The sequence below is a fragment of the Notamacropus eugenii genome, chromosome 4 (genome assembly GCF_028372415.1).
Source record: "Notamacropus eugenii isolate mMacEug1 chromosome 4, mMacEug1.pri_v2, whole genome shotgun sequence".
In the NCBI taxonomy this organism is placed as follows: domain Eukaryota; kingdom Metazoa; phylum Chordata; class Mammalia; order Diprotodontia; family Macropodidae; genus Notamacropus; species Notamacropus eugenii.
Window position 1 is genome coordinate 37,041,900 of NC_092875.1, and position 20,241 is coordinate 37,062,140.

The 20,241-nt window shown below is 53.3% G+C and overlaps 2 protein-coding genes across 7 annotated transcripts in view; one reads left to right on the plus strand and one right to left on the minus strand.

The window, feature by feature from the left end:
- RHOF (ras homolog family member F, filopodia associated) overlaps positions 1-356 on the minus strand; it is a 53,165-nt gene extending 52,809 nt beyond the window's left edge. The window contains exon 1 of the mRNA XM_072600538.1: positions 232-356. The gene's annotated coding sequence lies outside the window, so the exon portion shown is untranslated. The remainder of the gene's footprint in view (positions 1-231) is intronic.
- A 388-nt stretch (positions 357-744) lies between these two features.
- SETD1B (SET domain containing 1B, histone lysine methyltransferase) overlaps positions 745-20,241 on the plus strand; it is a 38,399-nt gene continuing 18,902 nt past the window's right edge. For 5 of the 6 annotated variants that reach the window (XR_011965355.1, XR_011965356.1, XM_072600527.1 and 2 more), the window contains exons 1-7: positions 957-1,157; positions 1,497-1,666; positions 2,081-2,176; positions 2,875-3,145; positions 6,305-6,417; positions 9,633-10,871; positions 19,404-20,201. Coding sequence is in view for 4 of the 6 variants with exons in the window: in XM_072600527.1 (XP_072456628.1) it covers positions 1,082-1,157; positions 1,497-1,666; positions 2,081-2,176; positions 2,875-3,145; positions 6,305-6,417; positions 9,633-10,871; positions 19,404-20,201 (2,763 nt within the window). In the remaining 2 variants the exon portion in view is untranslated. Of the gene's footprint in view, positions 863-956; positions 1,158-1,496; positions 1,667-2,080; positions 2,177-2,874; positions 3,146-6,304; positions 6,418-9,632; positions 10,872-19,403; positions 20,202-20,241 lie in introns of those variants that run through there. The other variant, XM_072600531.1, reaches the window with a different exon arrangement.

Consider the following 20,241-nt stretch of genomic DNA (forward strand, 5'->3'; position numbering starts at 1 on the left):
AAAGCCCGGTGATTGCAGCGTAACGCTAATTTGGAAATCCTGGTCTCTGCTCCGAGGTTGCTGGGGGTGCAGGGGCAGACAAGGAGGACGGAGAGGGAGACCAAGGAGAGGAAGGGGGATCCCTCGATCGCAGCTCTAGGGGATCCCGCGCCGAGGCTCCCCCACTCCTCCCTCGACTTTAAACACACACATACACATACACCCCCCCCCCCCAAAGTCAGGCGGTCCCACCTCCAGTCCATCTTGTTTCTAAAACAGTGTAGGAAGCCGAAGGTAAACGCTGGCAGCCCGGACACTGTGGGCCCGGGGGAAACCGATTTCTGGAGAGGGAGGAGGAAGGGAACCCCCTCCCCCTTTCCCAAATCCTCCCTCCCAGTCAAAATCCCGGTCCTCCTCCAGAGATAATAAAATGCATTAATTAAAAGCCCGTCCCCAGGGCCTCCCCTCACCCCCCAGCCCAGGCCCTAGGGCCTCCGCCCCAGGCTGGGGGAGAGTAGGTTGGGGGGTGGCCTTGGCTGGGGGGGGGGTGTTGCAGCGCAGCTGCTGCGAGCGCCAGGGGGAGAGGAGAGTGGTGGAGGAGGAGGAGGAGGAGGAGGAAGGAGGAGGAGGGTGAGAGATTGGGTCGGGCTCCATAGCGGTGTATTGTGGGATGTGCGGGGACTGGGAGCCGAGCCGCTGCCGCCAGCCGCCTCCTCCAGCAGCGGCAGCAGCAGCAGCCGCCGCCGCCGCCGCCGCCGCCGCCGCCGCCGCAGCAGCAGCAGCCGCCTCAGCTAGCCCCCGGTCCGGCCGCCCCAGCCTCGGCTCCCGCGGGGAACACCATGTACAGGCTGGTCGCGCAGGGAGGCCGGCGCCCGGCGGGGATGTAAGCAGGGGCTCCCTAGTTCCCCCTCCCCCCTTCCTCTCCCCTCCCTCCTTCCCCTCCCCTCCCCTTCCCTCCTTCTCTCCCTCCCCCCTCCCCGGGAGAGGCCAGCGGAGGCCGCGGCGGAGCCAGGCTGGGGGGGTGGCTGGGAGGAGGAGGAGCGGGAGCGGGCTGGTGGCGGCGGCGGCCCGCGACCCCCCAGCCCCGAGCCCCAGCGGCACCATGGCCTTCCGAGGGATCCGGGCCGGGGGGCGAGGGAGCAGCCACGCCGAAGATCATGGCAAAAAGCAGAGTTCAAGTGAGCTCCCCCCTCCTGCCCCGGCCGCCGCCACCGCCGCTCATCTCGGGCCGCCGCCGCCGCCACTGCCTGCTCCCCAGCCCGGGATCGCTCCCGTCCGCCCGGGCAAGGGGGCAGCGGGCAGCCTGGTGGCTGGCCGGCTGGCTGCCTGGCGGGCGGGCGGGCGGCGGGTTGGCTGCTCCGCTCTCGTTTTCACAAAAATAATCACCCGGTTTTTTGGAAACGGGGAAGGCTCGGGTGGGAGGAGGGTGGAGGCTGGCGGGGGGGGGGGCTATTTTCTTTTTTAATTTTTGAAAGCCGCTGCGGAGGAGACACAACTTGGTGTGGGTCGTTTTTCAGGTTGGGTTAACGGCATGGAGAGCAGTAGCCACCACCACCACCAGCAGCCTGGACCGTCGGGGGAAAAGAGAAACCACCATTGGAGAAGTTACAAGTTGATTATTGACCCCGAGCTAAAGAAGGGACAGCATAAGCTCTACCGTTACGATGGACAGCATTTCAGCAAGGCTGTGAGTGGAGCGGGGGGTGTCTTTCCTTCCTTGCTTGCTGAAACGTACATAGCACCCCCTTTCTTCCTCCTGCTTCTTCCAGGGCCCAAAGACCAAGAGGATCTGCCGGGACCTCCCCCCTCCCCTTTCGATGGGAAACGTCAGGGGGGAACCCTCGGTAGCTTCCCCCCCCAACCCCCCAGACAGGGCTCAACTGTCAGGTTCCCAGCCCACCTCCTTCAGGTCTGGCCGGGTTTGTCGTCCCCCCCCCCCCCCTTTCTTTCAGCGCCTGACTTTTGACACATGGGGAAGGAGGGAGCATGGAGGGGAAGGGGCTGCTTCCTCTATCCACATTTCCCTGGAGTTGTGTGTTCCCATCCCCACCCCCCTTCAATCTCAGAACTCTATTTTTTCTTTCTCTCCCCCCCACCCCAGACTCAGTGTTTTCTCTCGGTGAAAATCGAGGATCCGAGAGTCAGAAGGACATGGACAAAAACCAAGGAGTTGGAACTTCGTGTCCCCAAATTCAAGGTAGTGACCCCTCTCCCTAGCCAGGGAACTTGGGACTTATGGGGGGGAATTACCCCGAGTTCTAAAATACCGTTGGGAAGGACATGGCCCCGGTTCCCGCCTGTCTGTGTGTGTGTGTATGAGGAGTAGTGGGGGGGGGGGCCAAACTGGTGTTTAGAGCAGCCCGGCTTCTGATGTCAACATTGCAACAACCATCCAGATTTTAGACTCCGGAGGGAGGGAGGGAGGCTGTGGATACTTTGTCCCACTGGCCTGGAAGGGGGTGTGTTTCCAGAGACATGGGGGGGTTCAGCTCTTGAGGTAGGGGGTGTCACTGGCACCGGGGAACACTCCCCCCTCAGGGCTGCCCTTCCTTTCGATTTAAAGGGGAGAAGGCCCCTGAGCAGGGGAGGGGGCATACGTCAGGGAAGCAGGGGGAGGGGAAGGAGAGAGAAACTGTTTCATATCCCCCCTTTCCTTCCGAACTCGAGGACTTCCACGTTCCAAACGATTTAATCCTCAGCTTTCTGTCCCCGCCCGCGTGCATTTAAAAAAAATATGCATATATATTTATTTATTTTCTAACTCCTTAAGGTTTGGGACAGGGGGCCACTGTGGCGGCATGACGCTTGCCCGGATCAGCCTTCCTCTTGAATTTTAATTTTTTTTCCAATCTCGATTACCCCTTCTTCCCTCAAATTTCACCCTCCCTCCCCCAGATCGATGAGTTCTATGTGGGACCGGTGCCTCCCAAGCAGGTGACTTTTGCCAAACTGAATGACAACATCAGGGAAAACTTCCTGACCGACATGTGCAAGAAATATGGGGAGGTGGAGGAAGTGGAGATCCTTTACAACCCCAAGAACAAGAAACATTTGGGCATTGCCAAGGTGGTCTTTGCCACCGTAAAGGGGGCTCGAGAGGCTGTGCAGCATTTACACAACACCTCGGTCATGGGCAACATCATTCACGTGGAGCTGGATACTAAAGGTGGGTAGGTCCCGAAGGGGCTGGGGGAGAGGTGAGGGGTGGGACTAGCCAGAAGCAGCTCATCTAGATCGTTCAGCTGTCCTCAAACTGCCTCCCCTTTCCCCTCTTCTCACTTAGGGAATGTGGGGTTGGAGCTCAATTTTTTCCCCTCTGAAACCTCCCCTTTTTTGTCCCCCCCCAGAATCACGTGGAGCCCGATGTGTTGTCTGTTGCTAGGAGACAAGCTGTAATTTACAAAATGCTCCAGTCCTTGGCCACCCCCCCCCCCCACCGGGACCACTCAGAAAATTAGCCCCAGTTGGATTTACCCTGTTCCCTCAGGGCCTCCCCTCCGTAGGCCCCCCCCCCCAACCTTTGTGTCTTGGTTTCAAATGGTCCCCTGTGCTATGGTGGCCCCCTTTTGTTTACTGGGGTGTTTGTCTCTTTTGATATGGGGATGATTTTACGTGCTGGGAGTGACTAAGGGGGCCTTCTGTAAATAAAGTGATGGAATGAATTCGTGGTCTCTCCTGGAAAGGGCACCAAACTATCCCATCTCCCGGTAGCCAACGGGGGCAGCTATTTCATTGATAAATAGTGAATGATGAAGCCGAGCTGCTTCACAATCCTGCACAGGAGTTGACAACTGTGTGTTTCTTTCCTCACTCCCTCTTAAAGGGATAGCGGCACTTCCTCTCTGCAGGAATCCCTCCACGGTGTGAAAAAAAAAAAAAACATGCCTGTGCTGTTTGCCTCTAAAAACAGGAAAGAGGACAAACTGGGGGCGGGGGATATGAGTTGCTTGTTTGCCCCCATTCTTTCTCCTGGATACTGATGGCTATTCTCTGGTCTGTGGCAGGGACCCTTACTACCTCCTCTTCAGGATTTACCAGTGAACTCTCTCAGAGTTTTAGTCCCAAATTATCTTTTTCTCCTTCTGGGGCTCTTGTGTACGCGGAGGAATTCCGATCCAAATGGAAAATGCAGACAAAGTGTGCCTGCTTCTCGGTTAAGCCTCTCCTTCTGCCCCGAACCTAGGAGAGACTGGGCAGAATTCCCGAGTGTTGAGCGGTTTCCTGGGTGGCACAAGCCTGGCTGGGTGTGAGGTGGCTCAGCTTGGTGACTCGTAAGACAGGACTGGCCTTTCTAGTTTTCAGTGCACCATTAGTGAAAATACCTGTAATGAGAAAAGAACAAGAGGGAGAATCGAGAGGGAAAAAATTCTTCCCTCCCTCTCATCTAGAATAGACTAGTCCTTGCCACTGAGTTGCCACTGAGAGTACTTCCAGCTCCTAGAGATTCTGGAATTCCTTTCCCCTCCAACAATTAAGGAGCACTGAATGACCCAGTGCTAGGCACAGGGATGGGACAGGGAAATCATAAAATGTCACTGCAGGTAGAGGGAGTGTCTCATCCTTCTTTCTAATTTCCAATGACTTTAAAATTCTGCCCTGAGCCCAGATCTAGCACCATTTTTTTTCAGACTTAGGGGGTTAAGGTATGATCCCTTAGCCAGCTGAGAGAATTCATACCTTGATTCTATATACATACATACTTTGTTAACGAATCAACTCTGATCGAAAAGGCCCTGAAGATACCAGTAACAAAGTATGTATTTCAAGAAAAGAGGAAAGTTTACTGTAACTCAAGGAATGGAGGTGCTTTGCATATTTCAACCTTCTCCTAGAGGGGTCATGGGTTACATAAATACTGATAATTAAGGTCTTACCATCCGGTCTGGGTTGTCTGCAGCTGTGAGGCTACATGGGCCAGTAATTCTGGCAGAAGGGTTTGATACTTGTTTAGCTTTAAGGACTGGGGTGAGAGGAGGGGTTGGCTCAGCCAAAGATGTTGGAATAGAGGGGGAGAAGGAAAATCAGTGAGATCTTTGTAGATGTGTGTAGTGCTTGTTAATAAATGAATTTTGGAAATTATACATCTGCTCAGGTGTGGGTTGGACTAGGTGACCTCTGAGGCTATGTCCGTTGCTTGAGATGATTCCATTGTCACAAGGCCCAGTTCAAAATGAGCAAATCACTTCTCTGGGCCTCAGTTTCCTCATCTGTAAAATGAGGTCAGATTAGCTGGTTTCTGCGGTTCCTTTCAAGTCTCCATCTGTGATATTATGGTTTCTTTTACTACTATGTGGTTCTAGTATATCTTTGCTCTCCCTCCCCCCCATAAAAAAACAACCAGATAACCCTCCTAGTGATGTATGTGTGCTCCTGACTTTCTCCCCTCACCTCAGATCTCTTTTGAAGAGTATCCTCCAAGGTGAAGGGTTTAAAAAAAAAAAATGTAGGGGGGAGAACTTAGGCTGTCTCACTCATTCTCATCCCTAAATCTGAGGCATCCCAGCACCTGTGTTCAGTGGAATGCAAGCCCTTGGGGTCAAAGGCTGTTGTCTTTTGGGGATCAGTTGCTTTGTCAGGGTCCTGATTATATGATTTTAAAAGCCTACATAGGAGGGTGCTTGATCAGACAACCCAGCTTCTGTCAAGAGAAGAGGCATTGGGATGCTGAACTTAGCTTCTGAGCGTCTGGGAGTGGGAAGGGAGGGTGGTTGGAGAGAGAAACTGAGTTAGCTGAGTTCAGGGTCACTGGGAGAAGGGCCAGCCACCCCAGCAAAGTGGGACCTGTCCTGATCCCCACAGCTACCTGGGCCTTCAGGGAAAGGGAGAATAAGGCCAGCCCTTAGAGCTCACTTAGACCTACCCTTTCATTTCCTTGTGGTTTGTCTTTCCTTCTCCAAGAGGACTGTGACATCAGGAAGGTGACTTGCAAGTGAATTAGACTGAAGTGAGGAACGGCTATGCAAAGACTCACTTTCTCTGGAGAAGGGTCCAGTGGCCAGATATAGGTCAGGATGACTGGAGACAGACCCCTTTTCATCTTAAAAGGGAGGACAGTGACTTTTCCAGTCACCCACTCAGCTGGTGCCTTCCCACTGCCTTTAGCAAAGCCACGGCTGGGTGTGTATCACTTGCAGTTGGTATCTACAGAGCAAAAATAGTCTTAGAGTCTATTTTCCTTTCTCCTGTACTGGTCCATACCTTATTTCCACAGCTGACCCTCTAGAGTCTGAGTAGTCTCTGGCAAACAGACATTCAGTGGAGAGGTAAGGGGCCGGGTCATCCCTGCTCACTTAATGAGACATCTTCTTCCACGTGGTCTGCACAGGCGAAACTCGAATGAGATTCTACGAGTTGCTAGTGAATGGCCTGTACACCCCCCAGACCCTCCCTGTGGGCATCGAGCTGGACACCTCCCCAACAGTGAATAAAACTTTACAGGTGAGTGGAGGCGATTCCCCTTCCTTTCTCCCAACTTTCCTCAGCCTTAGCTGATCCTTGCGGGGCTGGGGCATGTGTGTAGTGTATCTGTGGGTATGTGGTATCTGTGTGGGTGTGTGAAAGAGAGTGTGTGTATGTTTGAGGGATAGAGGAGAAAGTCAAGAAAGAAGTGGTTTTAGAGAGGTAGCCAGAAGGGCTGGACTTGGAGGAAGGAAGACCTGAATTCAGAACCTCTTCCTGTGACTATTAGGCTCAGTTTTCACATCTGTAAAATGGAAGCAGTAATACCCATACTACTTCCATCACTGGGATAGTTGTAAAGGTGAGATAAATGAATGTGTATATAAAGCAGAGGGCAAGACAAGAGGAGGGGAAGGATTCCACTCTGTCCTCCCTGACTCTGGAGCCCACATTCACATGTGCTCTGCCTGAAGCAGTTTCATCCTCAAGGGAGGATGCTGTTTCCCAAATCTCAAGTGAGAGTGAGAAGTCCTTGTGTGCCCCATCCCTGTGCTACGTACAATGGAGAGAACGCATTCTCCTGCTTGTTCCTAGTCAAGCTCTTTATTTTAGACTTGGGGAAACTGAGAGCTACAAAGGAGATGAGATTGCCCTAGAACTCACAGTGGCAGAATATGGGCTAGATTCCCAGGGTGGTGAGTTTTCTGCTCCCAAGGCCTTTGCTGAACCCCATTGTTAGGGGCTGAGCCGCCTTACCTCACATGGTCTGGGATTCTTATGGAGCCCAGCCAGGGTTTTCTTCTTTAAATGCGAAAATCCTCATGAACAACAACAAACTTTGTGCCCCTGTGGGCTTCTCCCCATGGGCAGAACTCCCAGTGGAGCCCCATGTCTCAGACCCTTGTCTCTCCTGTCTAGGAGGGTCCCATTTCCACATCCCATTAACCTCCTCCTTGGCCCCAGCATGTAGGGGTCAACTTCCTAGTAGGGCCTATTTTGACCCTGTAGCAAGGTGGCACAGTGAATAGTGCCGGACCTGAAGTCAGGAAGATGGGAGTTCAGATCCAGCATTAGACACATACTCACAGTATAATTCTGGGCAAGTCACTTGACTACTGTCTGTCTCGGCTTCCTCAATTATAAAATGGGGAGAATAATACCAACCTCCTGGTGGTGTTGTAAAAATCAAATGAGATAATTGTAAACCACTTAGTGTAGTATGTGGCACATAGTAGGGACTTAATAAATGCCTGTTCCTCTTTTCCCCCTTACTTTCCAAGAAACTTAACTAAATGGCTCCAGGCTTGAGGAAAAGATTCCTTCCTCTGGGTGTTATCCCCTCCTCAGTCCCTTTAAGTATTGACCAACGTCCCCCTGTAGCAGACGTCTCTGGAACAGGGAGAAGCCCATGGAGGGCCACTTATCAAAGCAAAATCTCTCTCCCTGTCACCCCAGGCTTAGTAGAAGTCTTCCCGTGTGCCTGTAATTCTGATGATGTCCCATCACTGAGGCCCAAGTGGTTCCATACACCACCATTCCAGTCTGCCTTCACCTCCTTGTGGGGGGTGGCCCAACTCTAACCCTAGTCATGGACCTGGGCCTGTAGAAGGGTCTTTGGTGGTGAACAGGGATCAGGGACAAGAATTCTTCAGTTGCTCAAACAAACCACCTGTCTTTTTGTTTTTCTCACTGAATGTTCTTTGATTTCCCTCGAGGTCCTCTTCCACAACTTTCTCTCTCTCTCTCTCTCTCTCTCCTTGGCATAACCTGGATTCTTTCTCTCTTTCCTCCTCCTTTCCCTTTCCCCAGTCCCTGGAAGTTAAAGGCACTCCTCTCTTTCCAGGCTGAATTAGTCAACAAGTGTGCCTCAGTTTACCCAGGAGCTGGCTTCAGGAAGGGCTCTCCTGTAAAGGGAATCCTTTTTAAAAATATTTTGGGGAAAAGAATCTCTGCTTGAAGCAAGTGTCAGCTGTAGGGGATTTGGGTCGGAATCCATGAATGAATGAATGAACGAATGAATGAATGAACTAACTCATGTTTTGAGAGAGAAAGAGAGGGTGTGTGTGTGCGAGCGCATGTGCATGTGCATGCACTGCCAGCTGGGACAGCATATGAAGGCAGCAGACTGAGAAGATCCCACCCAGGGCCCCTAAGTGGGAGGTGGGGAGCAGCATCTCGAGAGGGACCCAGGAGCCCTTTGCAGGAAAGTCTGTCCTCATCCCCAAGCCCTGGCCTCTGCCTCCTTCTATGAGTTTTGTCTTTATCCCGTCCCTTCCACTCGCAACCTCAATGGCCTTGGGTAAGTCATTTTCTCTCTGGGATTCATTGTTCCCCTTCCCCTTTTAGCTCTAAATCAATGCTACTGATCAATTGGTAAATAAATTAATTACTTAAATGACTTAATCTCTTGGGCCTCAGTTTCCTTATATGTAAAATGAGGGGGATTGGCCTTGGTGGCCTGTGGTCTTTTTCACCTCAAGATCCATGATATAATGAACCTATTAAAGAAAGATCTATAGATATCAGGAGACAAAGCTGAAGTCTGCGGTTTTGCCACTGACTCTAAACTTAGGACAGACTTACGTTCTTATTCCCTCTTAGAAAGGAGTGGTTGTATCTTCTTATTTCACTTTCCTGAGCCTCAGTTATTCAGTTGTGAAATGGATGTAACAATAGTAAATGGACTTTCTGACTTTGCAGGTCTGTTGTGAGGAAAATGCTTTGTAAGTACGAGGTGTGAGTCATTACTCTTTCCTTGCTGGGCCTTTGCCAGGGCTGGCATTGGTGGGCAGAGGGGTAGATGCTGTCCCAGACCTAGAGAGAACTGCCTGAGCAGAGATTCAGGGAGCTGGGAATTGCTTGGATGGCACTTTCGTCCAGTTTGGAACTGAAGGGCTGTCCCCTTGGTGGCAGGCTGCTCCAGAAGAAGGCAGAGAGAGTTGCAGTGATTTGCTGAATATCTCACAGGTAGGCCCCAGGACAGATAGGCTTCCAAGGAAGGTTTTCTGGGCTCTGGGCCTGCCTCTGAGGGATGGGAAATATTTCCCAAGAGCCTCTTCAGTGCCAGGGGCACAGACAAGACAAAGGTGACCAAGTCCCTGCCTTCAAGAAGGGGAGAGGACATGTACCTATAGCTATATCTAAATATATGAAACACATTGAGGGGGCTTATTGGAGAAAGACCCGAAAGGTAAGTTGGAACTTTGAGGCCTGGCCGCCTCCCTGACTCATGCCTCTTCCTCTCCCCCATCCAGTTAACAGATGCCTTGAAGCGCCTGAAGGATGGGAGCAGTAGTGTGGCCTCTGCAGGTTCCTCCTCAGCATCCGTAACTCCCAACAGCAGCACGCCCTTCTCCCACGATACTGCCTATTCCAGCAGCCGCCTAGACACCCCCAACTCCTATGGCCAGTGCACGCCTCTCACGCCTCGCCTGGGTACCCCCTTCTCCCAAGATTCTAGCTATTCCAGCCGCCAGCCCACACCATCTTACCACTACAGCCAGGACTCAGGCTACAAGGCCCGTCGTCATGAGACCAAGTTCACCGACGCTTACAACCGTCGGCATGAGCACCACTATGTCCACAACTCGTCCGGGGCTTTCCGCTCCTCTGATCACACATTTGGGGCTGCCACTGCCTCTGGCAGTGGGGCTGGAGGAGGCGGGGGCAGCTCCTATAAGCCCCACGGGCAGCCAGAGGCCCCCCAGTATTCCCATACTCCCCCTTCAGCCCCTCTGGGCCACACTAGCTCCAACTACAAGTCAGCCTTTTCCCCATATCAGGCTTCAGCCCTGTTTGCCCCACACCCCGAGGAGCCAGCAACTCTGCCAGCATTTGCCCAGGGAGGCCGGGACAGTGGGGAGTACCGCCGGGCACAGCCTCCGGCAGAGCCCCCTGCTGTTGTCGCTCCTTTGGCCAAAGAGAGACCCGAGACTCCCCCTGGGCCACCGCCGCCGCCGCCACCACCCCCTGAGCTAAACAGCCTGGAGCCCGGTGGGGGCCCGAACTTTGGCTGGAGCCCTGAGCGCTGCAATAGTCCTGGGACCCCGACCCTAGAGTCGCCCCCATCATCCGCAGAGAAGCCTCATGACAGCCTCGACTCTCGCATCGAGATGTTGCTGAAGGAGCAGAGAACCAAGTTACCTTTCCTGCGGGAACATGATTCGGACACAGAGCTGCGCATGGAAGGCAGCCCCATCTCTTCCTCTTCCTCACAGCTCTCCCCTCTACCCACCTTTGGCTCCAATTCCCAACCTGGCTTTCGAGGCCAGACCCCATCCTCCCGCCCCTCCAGCACAGGCCTGGAGGACATCAGCCCAACCCCCCTGCCGGACTCAGATGATGATGAGGACCTAGGTTTGGCCCTGGGCCTGGGCCCCCGTCCCCCGCCTGAGCCAGGCCCCCCGGACCCAGCTGGTCTTCTGGGCCATGGGGCTGAGAAGACCAAGGAGATGGCTGGGGAGAGGACGCCCACCTCGGAGAAGATGGATGAGGTAAGCGTAGCCACCAGGAGGTGAGGAAGCATGTATCTTTGACAGGCCACCGTCCCTGGGGAGCCTGCTCAGGCCATGCTCTCCACCACTCTTTTCTATGACAGCAAGTCTCTAAGGCCCCAAAAACTCTGGGGGACTTGAGGATCGTAGACCTGAGGGGGGGTGACATGCCAGAGGTCACACAGCTGGTTAGTACTAGGCTTCCCCTGGTGCTCAGTTCTCCCCTCATGGGAGGGTCTATATGTCAGGTTGGAAAGGGCTCACTCCTTAACCTTCCTGCTCAGTTCTCTGGGATCAGGTCCAGATGGAGAAGTCAGATAGGGGATGCCTCCCAGGGCCAGGTCCCACCCCTGGTCCCTCTCCCTTCCTTGAGCTGCCCACAACCTTTCTGCCTTTCACTCTGAACATAGACGAGAGTAGGGATCTGGGCTCCCTGTCCTGCCAACCTCGAAATCTTAGATTTCTTAAACAGAGAAGTTCAGGGAGTCCCTGGGGGAAGACATTTCCTGGTCTCCTTTCCTCCTCCCCTTGTTGACAGAAGGGAGGGACGAACAGCTATGTTCCTGATTGACCCCACCCCAGCTTGGTGAGGGTGGGGGGCAGGTGAAAGGTTTGGGGCTCTCCCATCTCATGTGGCCAAGATGAGAACAGTTCAGCCAGAGGCACAACCTCCTGACGTTGTGTATCCCTAGAGTGCCCTGGCTGGAGTGTCCAGCCCTGGGGCTGGGCCTGTGCCAATCGAGGAGCTTCCAAGGGGGGTGCCTGGGAGACTGCTTCTGCACCCCCACTCTGGCCTTCCCTGTTGAGGCAGAGAGGAAGAGGACAGAATGGCTTGGCCCAGTTCTCCTAGTGGTCAGATCGAGCACCCCTGGCCTCTCTCCCTTCCTTGAGGTGCTCACAGCCTTTCTGCCTTTCACTTTAAACATAGATGAGAGAGTGGGGATCCTGTCCCTTTCTGGGTCCCTGCCCTGCCAGGGCCTCCAATGGCTCTCCTCAAGGTGGGAAAGTACCCCCTTCCAGCCTGTTTAAAATACAAAGTCCTGGCTGTTCCTGGAGAGCTGTCTCTGATCCTGTTTAGGGAGAAGAAGGGAGGGCCAGAGGAGCAGGGGTCAGGTTTAATGTCTCTTCTTTTCCCTTCCGTCTCTCCTTTGCCCGCTTTTCGGACCTTTCTTTTCCTCTTTGGACCGTCTCTCCCCCTGTCCCATCCCCAGCCAGGTTATCCCCTAAGGCCCACCAAGGAGACGGAGATGTACCTTCTTGCTGGGATTTCCTCACGCACCCCTCAGCCCCACAGCCATATCTATTAGGTGTCCGGCCTCCTGGGCGTGGAGCCATGAACATCGAGGACCTGGGACATCCCATGGGAAGTTTCTGGTCTGTCTAGTCGTGTCTAGATTTTCACACTCCTGGGCCTGGAGCTGAGACCTTAGCCTCCTTCTCCTGCTTCATTTTATTCATGAGGAACCTGATTATATGACTCGCCTCAGGTGCCCCAGATAGGTGCAGAGCCTGAGCCCCCTCCTAGGACAAGTGTCCTTCTGAATCCTGAGGTGGGTGGGATTCACTACCCCAGTAGCTTCTTCAGGGCAGTGCTGCCCTCGATCAGGACACCTGCAGAAGCTGCAGAGGGTGAGCTCAGGGACCCTAGAGGTGGCAGATCCAGTTAAGATGCTGAAACTGTACCAGGAGGTGGGAACCTCTACGGGACCATACTCCTGAAGGAGAAAGGTGAGACAGTTGGATGCCCAATGCCAGCGCCCATCCCCACTCAGTTCAAGGCTCTGGCCAAGTGGCCACCAAACAAGGCCTGGCTATCCACTTGCTGACTTATCTGGGCCTTATGGGCTCAGTTTGGAGCAGGATGATAAGAAGAGAGGATTTTACTGACAAGTTTGAACATGAAGTTTGCTGTCTCTCTGGGGCACTGATAGAATAAGGCTCCAAAGCGGACGGACAAAGGGAGTTGTCACTCTGAGGGACCATCTGGGTCAGTAGCTGTGTTTTGGGGGGACTGTCTGTGGATTTATGGTATCCTGGCTTCTCCCTGTCCTAAATGCCTGAGTGTCTCAAGCTCTCCAGTTCCTTGTGTGCACTGGTCCTTCACACCACAGGGTCATCTGCCTGGGGGGCCAAAGGTGTAGGCAGTGTTTCGGCCCAGGGATGGGAGCATTCTGCTCCCTGTGGGTGGGCTGCCGGCCCCAGGAGTCTTTGATTAAGGTCCCTGAACTCCTACTGGGGAAGAACACTCTGTCCTTTTTGGAACCACTGGAGAAGAGAGAGGAAGGGGAAGGGCTAGGGGCCCATCCACTCAGGTGGATAATGCCTTAGCTAGGAGCTTTGTGGGGTTCCTCCTTACCCCATTTGGGGTTGACAGTCTGTTGGGGGAAGGGAGCCTTGGACAGGGAAAGGGTCCCATCTCCTCACCGAAGACTAGTCTGACCTATTTCTTTCAGTGATGTAGCCTGAAAGGTCTTAGGATCTTTTACTGCCCTCCAGCCTCTTGCCCAAGTGTGGGATAAGGGATGGGGTCTTGCCCTGAGATGGGGAGGAGAAGAGTGGGCAGGCTGGCAGGGAAAGGAGATGGGCCATGTATGACCTCATGAGTGTATCTGGGTCAGGGAACAGAATGTGGTCCCTGTGGGACCCCCAAGTTTCCAGATGGATTTTGGGCCCCACCCCCTAGTTACATCCTGTGGGGCCTTGGGCTACCTCTGACAATTAAACAATGACACCTCTACCTCCTGTTTGTTCTAAAGGCCTTCCCCAAGCACCCCATGAGAGAGAGAGTCAGGGCAGAAAACTGAGGCCCACAGCTAGCATGAGAAGTGACCCTTGAACCCAGGCCTTCACAATTTATCTGACAGTCATATAGTATCTAGAGGTTTCTAAAAGATTTGTTTGAGGGGAGGCAGCATTGGCGCTGTGGAGGGAGCTGGAGGCAGCTGGAGGCATTTATTCTAGGCTGAGTTGACCCTGGGCAAAGCACTGGATGTCTCCAGGTCTTGATTTCCTCATTTGTCAAATGGGGACTGTAACATACCTGCCTCCCAGGGTTGTTAGGATCAGATGAGATCATGGTTGTGAAGTGCTTAGCACAGTTGTCACTGCTATGAACTTCGAGAACCTAGAATAGGTGTGTTTAGCTTGGTCCAAACCCCCTTAGGGTCCCAGGCAGAGATTTCAGGGAGTTCGGGAATCTGGGTGGGAAACAAAAGGACATTTTTATTGCTACTACCCCTTGGTTACCTTTGTAATTTTACACATTTGATTTTAATCAATAAGCATTTATTAAGCACTGGAAGCATTTAAGGCCATGATGCTGAGCTGAGGGTGTCTGTGCCTGCCAGAGGGCTCCAAGACCCTCCCCAAAAGGTCAAGGATGCCTGGCTGAGCCACTTGGAGCTCGAAGTCTGGGATGCTCTGACCCCATAGGATGCTGGGAGGTGGGCACCGTGTTCACCCTTTGTGCTGGTCACACGGCCTAGTAAGGGTTGATGTCAGGATTCTCTTCTAGCCTCCTCCCCTCGTTCTCCAACTCCAAGGCCAGCAGTCTAGGCATAATGCCAAACTCCAGCCAGGATTGTGGAGATTCCTCCCAGCTTATGACTCCTCTGGCCTCTAGATTCTGTAATTTGGGATTGGGGGTCGGGGGCAAGGTGTCTGGCTGTCCTTCTATGGCTGCCTGTGCCCTTTGGTGGCACAACCCATTGAGGGCAGGTGGCTCGATGAGGTGAGTAATGGGACCCAGACCTGGCTTTCCAGTCACTACTGGTGTGTCCTTGGGCCAGCAGCCTGACCTGGACTTCACTTCTCCTCTGTGATGTTAGAAAATTGGACTTGGTACCTATAAGATCTCATCAGTTTTGGACCTAGGAACCCTTGACCTCCCTGGGCCTCAGTTTCCCCAAACTAGGTGCTTGGGCTCAATTTCTTATGAGGTGCCTTCCAGCCCTAGTTCTAGGATATGACCTCAGGCCTCAGTCTCCCCTTCTCCGAAACTAGGCCTTTGGACTTGATCCTCTCAGTTGCCCAGCATTGGGGCTCAGGAGTGCCCTGGGTCCATTTGTGGGGACAGGGCAGATTAGGCAGAAGTTTAGTGGTGAGGAGGGTGAGGTGAGGGTGATTCTGACCTAGAGGTCAGGGAGTCTAGCCAGGGCTGGGACAGGGTGAGATTGGAATTGAGGAACTCTGAAGGATCTTGGCCACTTGAGGTCTTCGTGCTGGCCTCAGAAAGGAAGCCGACAGTGAGATAAGACCTGGCAGGCGAGGGTTTCCCTCACTCTTGCTTCTCAGTGGTTTGATTCATGGCCAGGAAGAGGGAGGTCCGGGCCCACGTGCTGACTCTGGGAGGCAGGTACTTGCGTGGCCTGGCTGTTTCAGGTTGTCTTAGGCTGGCCCACCTCCTCACCCTGCCCCTGCCCCCCCGCCTGCCCATGGTATCCCCAGGACTCTAGAGACCCAGGCAGATGGTTACTCGCCCCTCTTTTTGCCAGCTTTTGGGTCTGGACCTTCTCCTTGAAGAAGAAAATCAGATTGTACTTAAATGTAGTGCCCTCAGATCCGGTCCGCTTCTCTCTGTCTCTATCCCTGTCTCTTTCCCTTTTTCTCTGTCTCTTGGTTTCTCTCTCTTTGTCTCTATCTCTGCCATACTGGATGAGGGAAAGAAAGACAGTTTGGAGGTTTGACTGACTCCTTCACCCCATTCCCCACCTTATGCTCCCCACTCCAAAATCAAAAGGAAAGGGCTTCCCTTCTCCTCCAGTGAGAGTCATGGGACGAGGCCCCTGGGATCCAGGTATCGAACTCTCCCTAGGCGCCAGGACAAAATTGAAACATCCCAGATCTCAGCATTCCCAGGGGCCTAGTCCAGGGAAGGGACTGTCTGCAGGGCATGCCCAGAACGTGCCAGGTGCCTAGAAGGGCAAGGTTGACTCCTCCCTCCTAATCACCCAGGCCCCATCTTCCCCTCCTCTCAACCAGGGTAATTAATGAGACCATAATTAGTGTGGGCTGGCTCTGAGCAGAGGGGGGGCCCCAGGAGAGGCTGGCAGAGACAACAGGGTGGATGGAGGGGCGGCAAAAGGCATTTTGGTGTTTCCCTGGGTCTCTTACCCTTGGAACAGAAACACCTGGGGGGTGGGGGGGGGACTAACGAGTAGTTCAGGCCAAGGTGGAATACTGGGAAGGGGGCATATTGAGGTCCTGACTTAGCTCACATCCTTCAAAGCCTCCCTGTCCAGCTGATAGATGTGGCTCAGAGGGGAGAGAGTGGGCCAAGTTGAGGAGGAAGGTGGTGTCTTGGAGCAAATCCACACACAGTGGGCCTTCCTGACCTCAAAAACCATAGTGCTATCCCCAATATCATATCCTATCCTGCCTCTCCCAGGCCAATGGGAAGGAACTGTGTCTGTGTATTTTAACAAAGTGATTTCCACAGCCGTTGATCCTCATACTACCCCTGGGATGGAGGCAGAGCAGGGATCATTATTGACCCCATTTCACAGATGAGGCAACTGAGGCTTTCTGAGGTGAAGTGACTGGATGGAGGGAGGGAGCCTGGGTGAGCTTCCTGGCCCTGCTTTCACTGTCTATAAGAATCTTTTCATAGGCAGGTGGGGTTGGAGAGACTGGACCCCCCCCAGGAGGCAGCAGGATTCTCTCCCTGTTACCTGCTTGTCTGACACCAGGTGCCCCTGTTCCAAGACCTAATTAAAAGGCAACACCTGAGCCTTCCGGGTGTGTCTACAGTCCAGGAAAAGCAAGGGGCTGGGGACGCCTAGCGTTGGCCCCTAGCTCCAGTGACATTGGAGACCTACCTTTGGCATGCCATGTGCTGTTGGCTATGAGTCAAGAGGCTTGGGGTGGCTGTCTGGCCCCTCTGTGTGTGGGTAGCCCCAAGGAGGGAACCTGCAGCTGTGCCCATATCCTGGCACCTGGGGGCCCCAAGGACTTAAGACTCCAAAGTAGGGAGTGAGTTTCTTCAGGGATCTCTCAGATCACTTGTGGGCTGGGGAGGAGAGGAGTGGGTTTGATGGGAGGCTGGGGAGTAGGAAATACAACACTTCTCCCCTCTCCACCACAACCATGAGGCCTCCCTCCAGCAACCCCTTGTCCCCACACTGGGGAGGCAGGGAACACTTATGAGCCTCAGCAACTGTGTGTGTGTGTGTGTGTGTGTGTGTGTGTGTGTGTGTGAGAGAGAGAGATGTATTTACTCACACACCTTCCCACTCTCCCAAGTGCAGCTGACTACAAATGAAGGATTTAAATAACCCAGCAGATTTCCACTCCCTTCCCGACATGCTTCCCAAGGCGGGAGTTGCTTGTCTGTGTTGGTGGGGGGAAGGCATCAGCCAGAGGCAGGTTCTTGAATTCTACTGGATCAAATACTCAGGGCCCAGGGCTAGCTGGATGGAAAGGGCAAGGCTCTCTCCATAATCCCAGTTGTTACCCAGAAGGCCACTGAGTGGGTAGGATGGGGGTGGCATTTCTAAACTCTTAACTTCAGCTATAGTAGATAGAGTAACAGACCTAGAGTCCAGAATACCAAATCTGATGTCAGACACGTAGCTGTGTGACCCTGGGTGGATAATCTAACTTCTCTCAACCTGTTTCCTCATCAATACAATGGGGAGAATAAATGCACGTACTTCTTGGTAGTTTTGAGGATCCAATGAGATAATTTGTAAAGCATTTGTCAGACCTTAAAGCATGAAGCAGATAAAGTAATAATCACCGCGACCAATCTCTCAGTACCCCCAGGCAGCTAACTAGTTTATCAGAGAGAAGGAGTGCACAGGAATTCCCTTACTAATATCCAGCCTCCCCTGGGTCACTTCTAGAGATTTGGGAGTGCCCCACTCAGAGAGGCAGCCCATCCCATTTTGACACTTCCCTATTTATGCTGAAATGGACAGGCTGGTTCTGGCTTGTGGTGTTGACACAGAAGTCTACTCCCAGCCCAATGGAAATTGGGAAATGGAAATCGCCCTGGCTTTAGTATTAGGAAACCTGGGTTTCAATCCTTTAGTATCGTAGTGCTCCTGAGTCAGTCATTTCCCTCCCAGGTTTCAGCTTCCTCACCTGTAAAAGGAGAGTGCTGGAGAGGGAGCCTTCTTAACCCTACCCCGCCTTTGGTCTCAATTTTTGATCCTGTCGGCTAGGTGGGACAGTAGATAGTGATGGTCCTGGAGTCAGAGAGACCTGAGTTCAAATCCAGACTCAGATACTTATAAGCTGTGTGACCCTGGGCAAGTCATTTTCCTCTTTCAGCCTCCGTTTCCTCACCTGTAAAATAAGAAGTTAGAAAGCCCTCTTAGCTTCTTCCCTACTCTGGGTCTAAATCTATAATCCTATGATAAAATTACAGGTCTGGACCAAAACCTTAGGTGGTCAGCTCCTTTGTCCCATAGAAGTACTTACTTGCTAGTTTTACTTAAGTAAGCTTTGTACCCCTGGGATTTGTCTTGCTTTAGAGCAAACCTCAACAAATTTAAAGCTAGTCCTCCACTTTACAAGCCAGACAATTTTTTTTTTAACTTTCCAGGAAATAATTCTTTTAAGGATGTTTGTGTGGTGATCCTAGGTGGATGGGTTGGGGAGTAGCCTCAGGCTTCCAGTTCAGAGAGCCTGGGTCAGAGAAATAGCTGAGCTCATCCGCCTGCCCAGGGCATTTTGGATCAACAGTACTGGAGGAGACCTCAGAGGTGCTCCAATCCAGCCTCCCTCCTTATAGATAGGGAAACAGATCCAGGGGATTTCTCACAGGCTGTAAGTGGCTGAAGCTGAATTTGAACTCGGATTGTCTAACCTCTGGTCCCCTCTCTGAAGTCTACCTGACTCCCTCCTCCCCAACTACTGACTTCCCCAGGGCACAGAGGTCCAGCCAAGGAATGAGCTGGAATATGAGGTGCTACCCAAGGGTCCTTTACCCATCCCCTTCTCCCCAGGTCCCTACCACTGCCTTGCTGAAGGGCACCATCTGGTGGCCATCCAAGTGTCATTGTGAGCTGTCTCTGGCTTATTCCTAGCTCTGGGACCAGAAAAGGACCTTAGAGTTGGTCTGGCCCTTCCCCTGATTTGACAGATGAGGAAAGAGCCTTACATGACTTTCCTGAGTTCATATAGGTATTAAGAGACCAAGCCATCATTTTAACTCAGGCCCTCCCTTCCTGAGCCTCAGTTTCTCTCTCTAAAATTAGGCATGACCCACGTGATCTCTAAGGTCCACCTAGCTGTGAGTCTATGAATCCTGAATTCAGTGTTATTGCCATCCCAGCACAGGGATTTTGATAGATAGGAGTTATTTGGATAGAATGTTCCTTAAACAAAGGGATTGATTCCTCTTTTGGGGGTCTACCACAGTTCCCAGCACACAGTAGGTGCTTAGTAATTGCTTGTTGATTGACTGATAGATGACTAGAGAGATTGATAGTGATTGATACCCCCTCTGCAGCCCTGGACAAGACCTGGGGGATGAGGATGGGAGCTTGGACTCCTTGGGAACCACCTACCTTGTCTTCTTTCCTTCAGGGTCAGCAGTCCTCAGGTGAGGACATGGAGATTTCAGACGATGAGCTACCCTCTGCACCCATCACCAGTGCTGACTGCCCCAAGCCCATCGTGGTGAATTCGTCAGTCACCACTCCAGCAGTGCTGGCAACGGCCATCCCTCTGCCACCCCCTGGCTTCCCACCACCACTGCCACCTCCGCCACCCCCTCCTCCCCAACCTGGTTTCCCCATGCCACCCCCACTGCCCCCGCCGCCACCACCACCTCCACCCCCCACCCACCCGGCAGTAACAGTGCCACCCCCACCCTTGCCAGCACCACCGCCTCCCCCTGGGGTGCCCCCACCCCACATCCTGCCCCCACTGCCCCCTTTCCCTCCAGGCATGTTCCCCATGATGCAGGTGGACATGATGAACGTGCTGGGTGGCCAGTGGGCTGGGATGCCCATGTCCTTCCAGATGCAGACACAGATGCTTAGTCGAATGATGCAGGGTCAAGGTGTGTGCCAATACCCCCCATTCATGGGTAGTGGCATGCAATTTGTGAATCTACCCCCCTACCGGCCTTTCTCCATGGGTGCCACCGTGGGACGGGGCCAGCAGTGGCCACCACTGCCAAAGTTTGACCCATCGGTGCCACCGCCGGGGTATATGCCCAAGAAGGAAGACCCCCACAAGGCCACTGTGGATGGTGTCCTCTTGGTGATCGTCAAGGAGCTGAAGGCCATCATGAAGCGGGACCTGAACCGTAAGATGGTGGAGGTCGTTGCTTTCCGGGCCTTTGACGAATGGTGGGACAAGAAGGAGCGGATGGCCAAGGTAAGGAGCTGGGCAGGGTGCTGGGGTGCAAGAGGAAAAA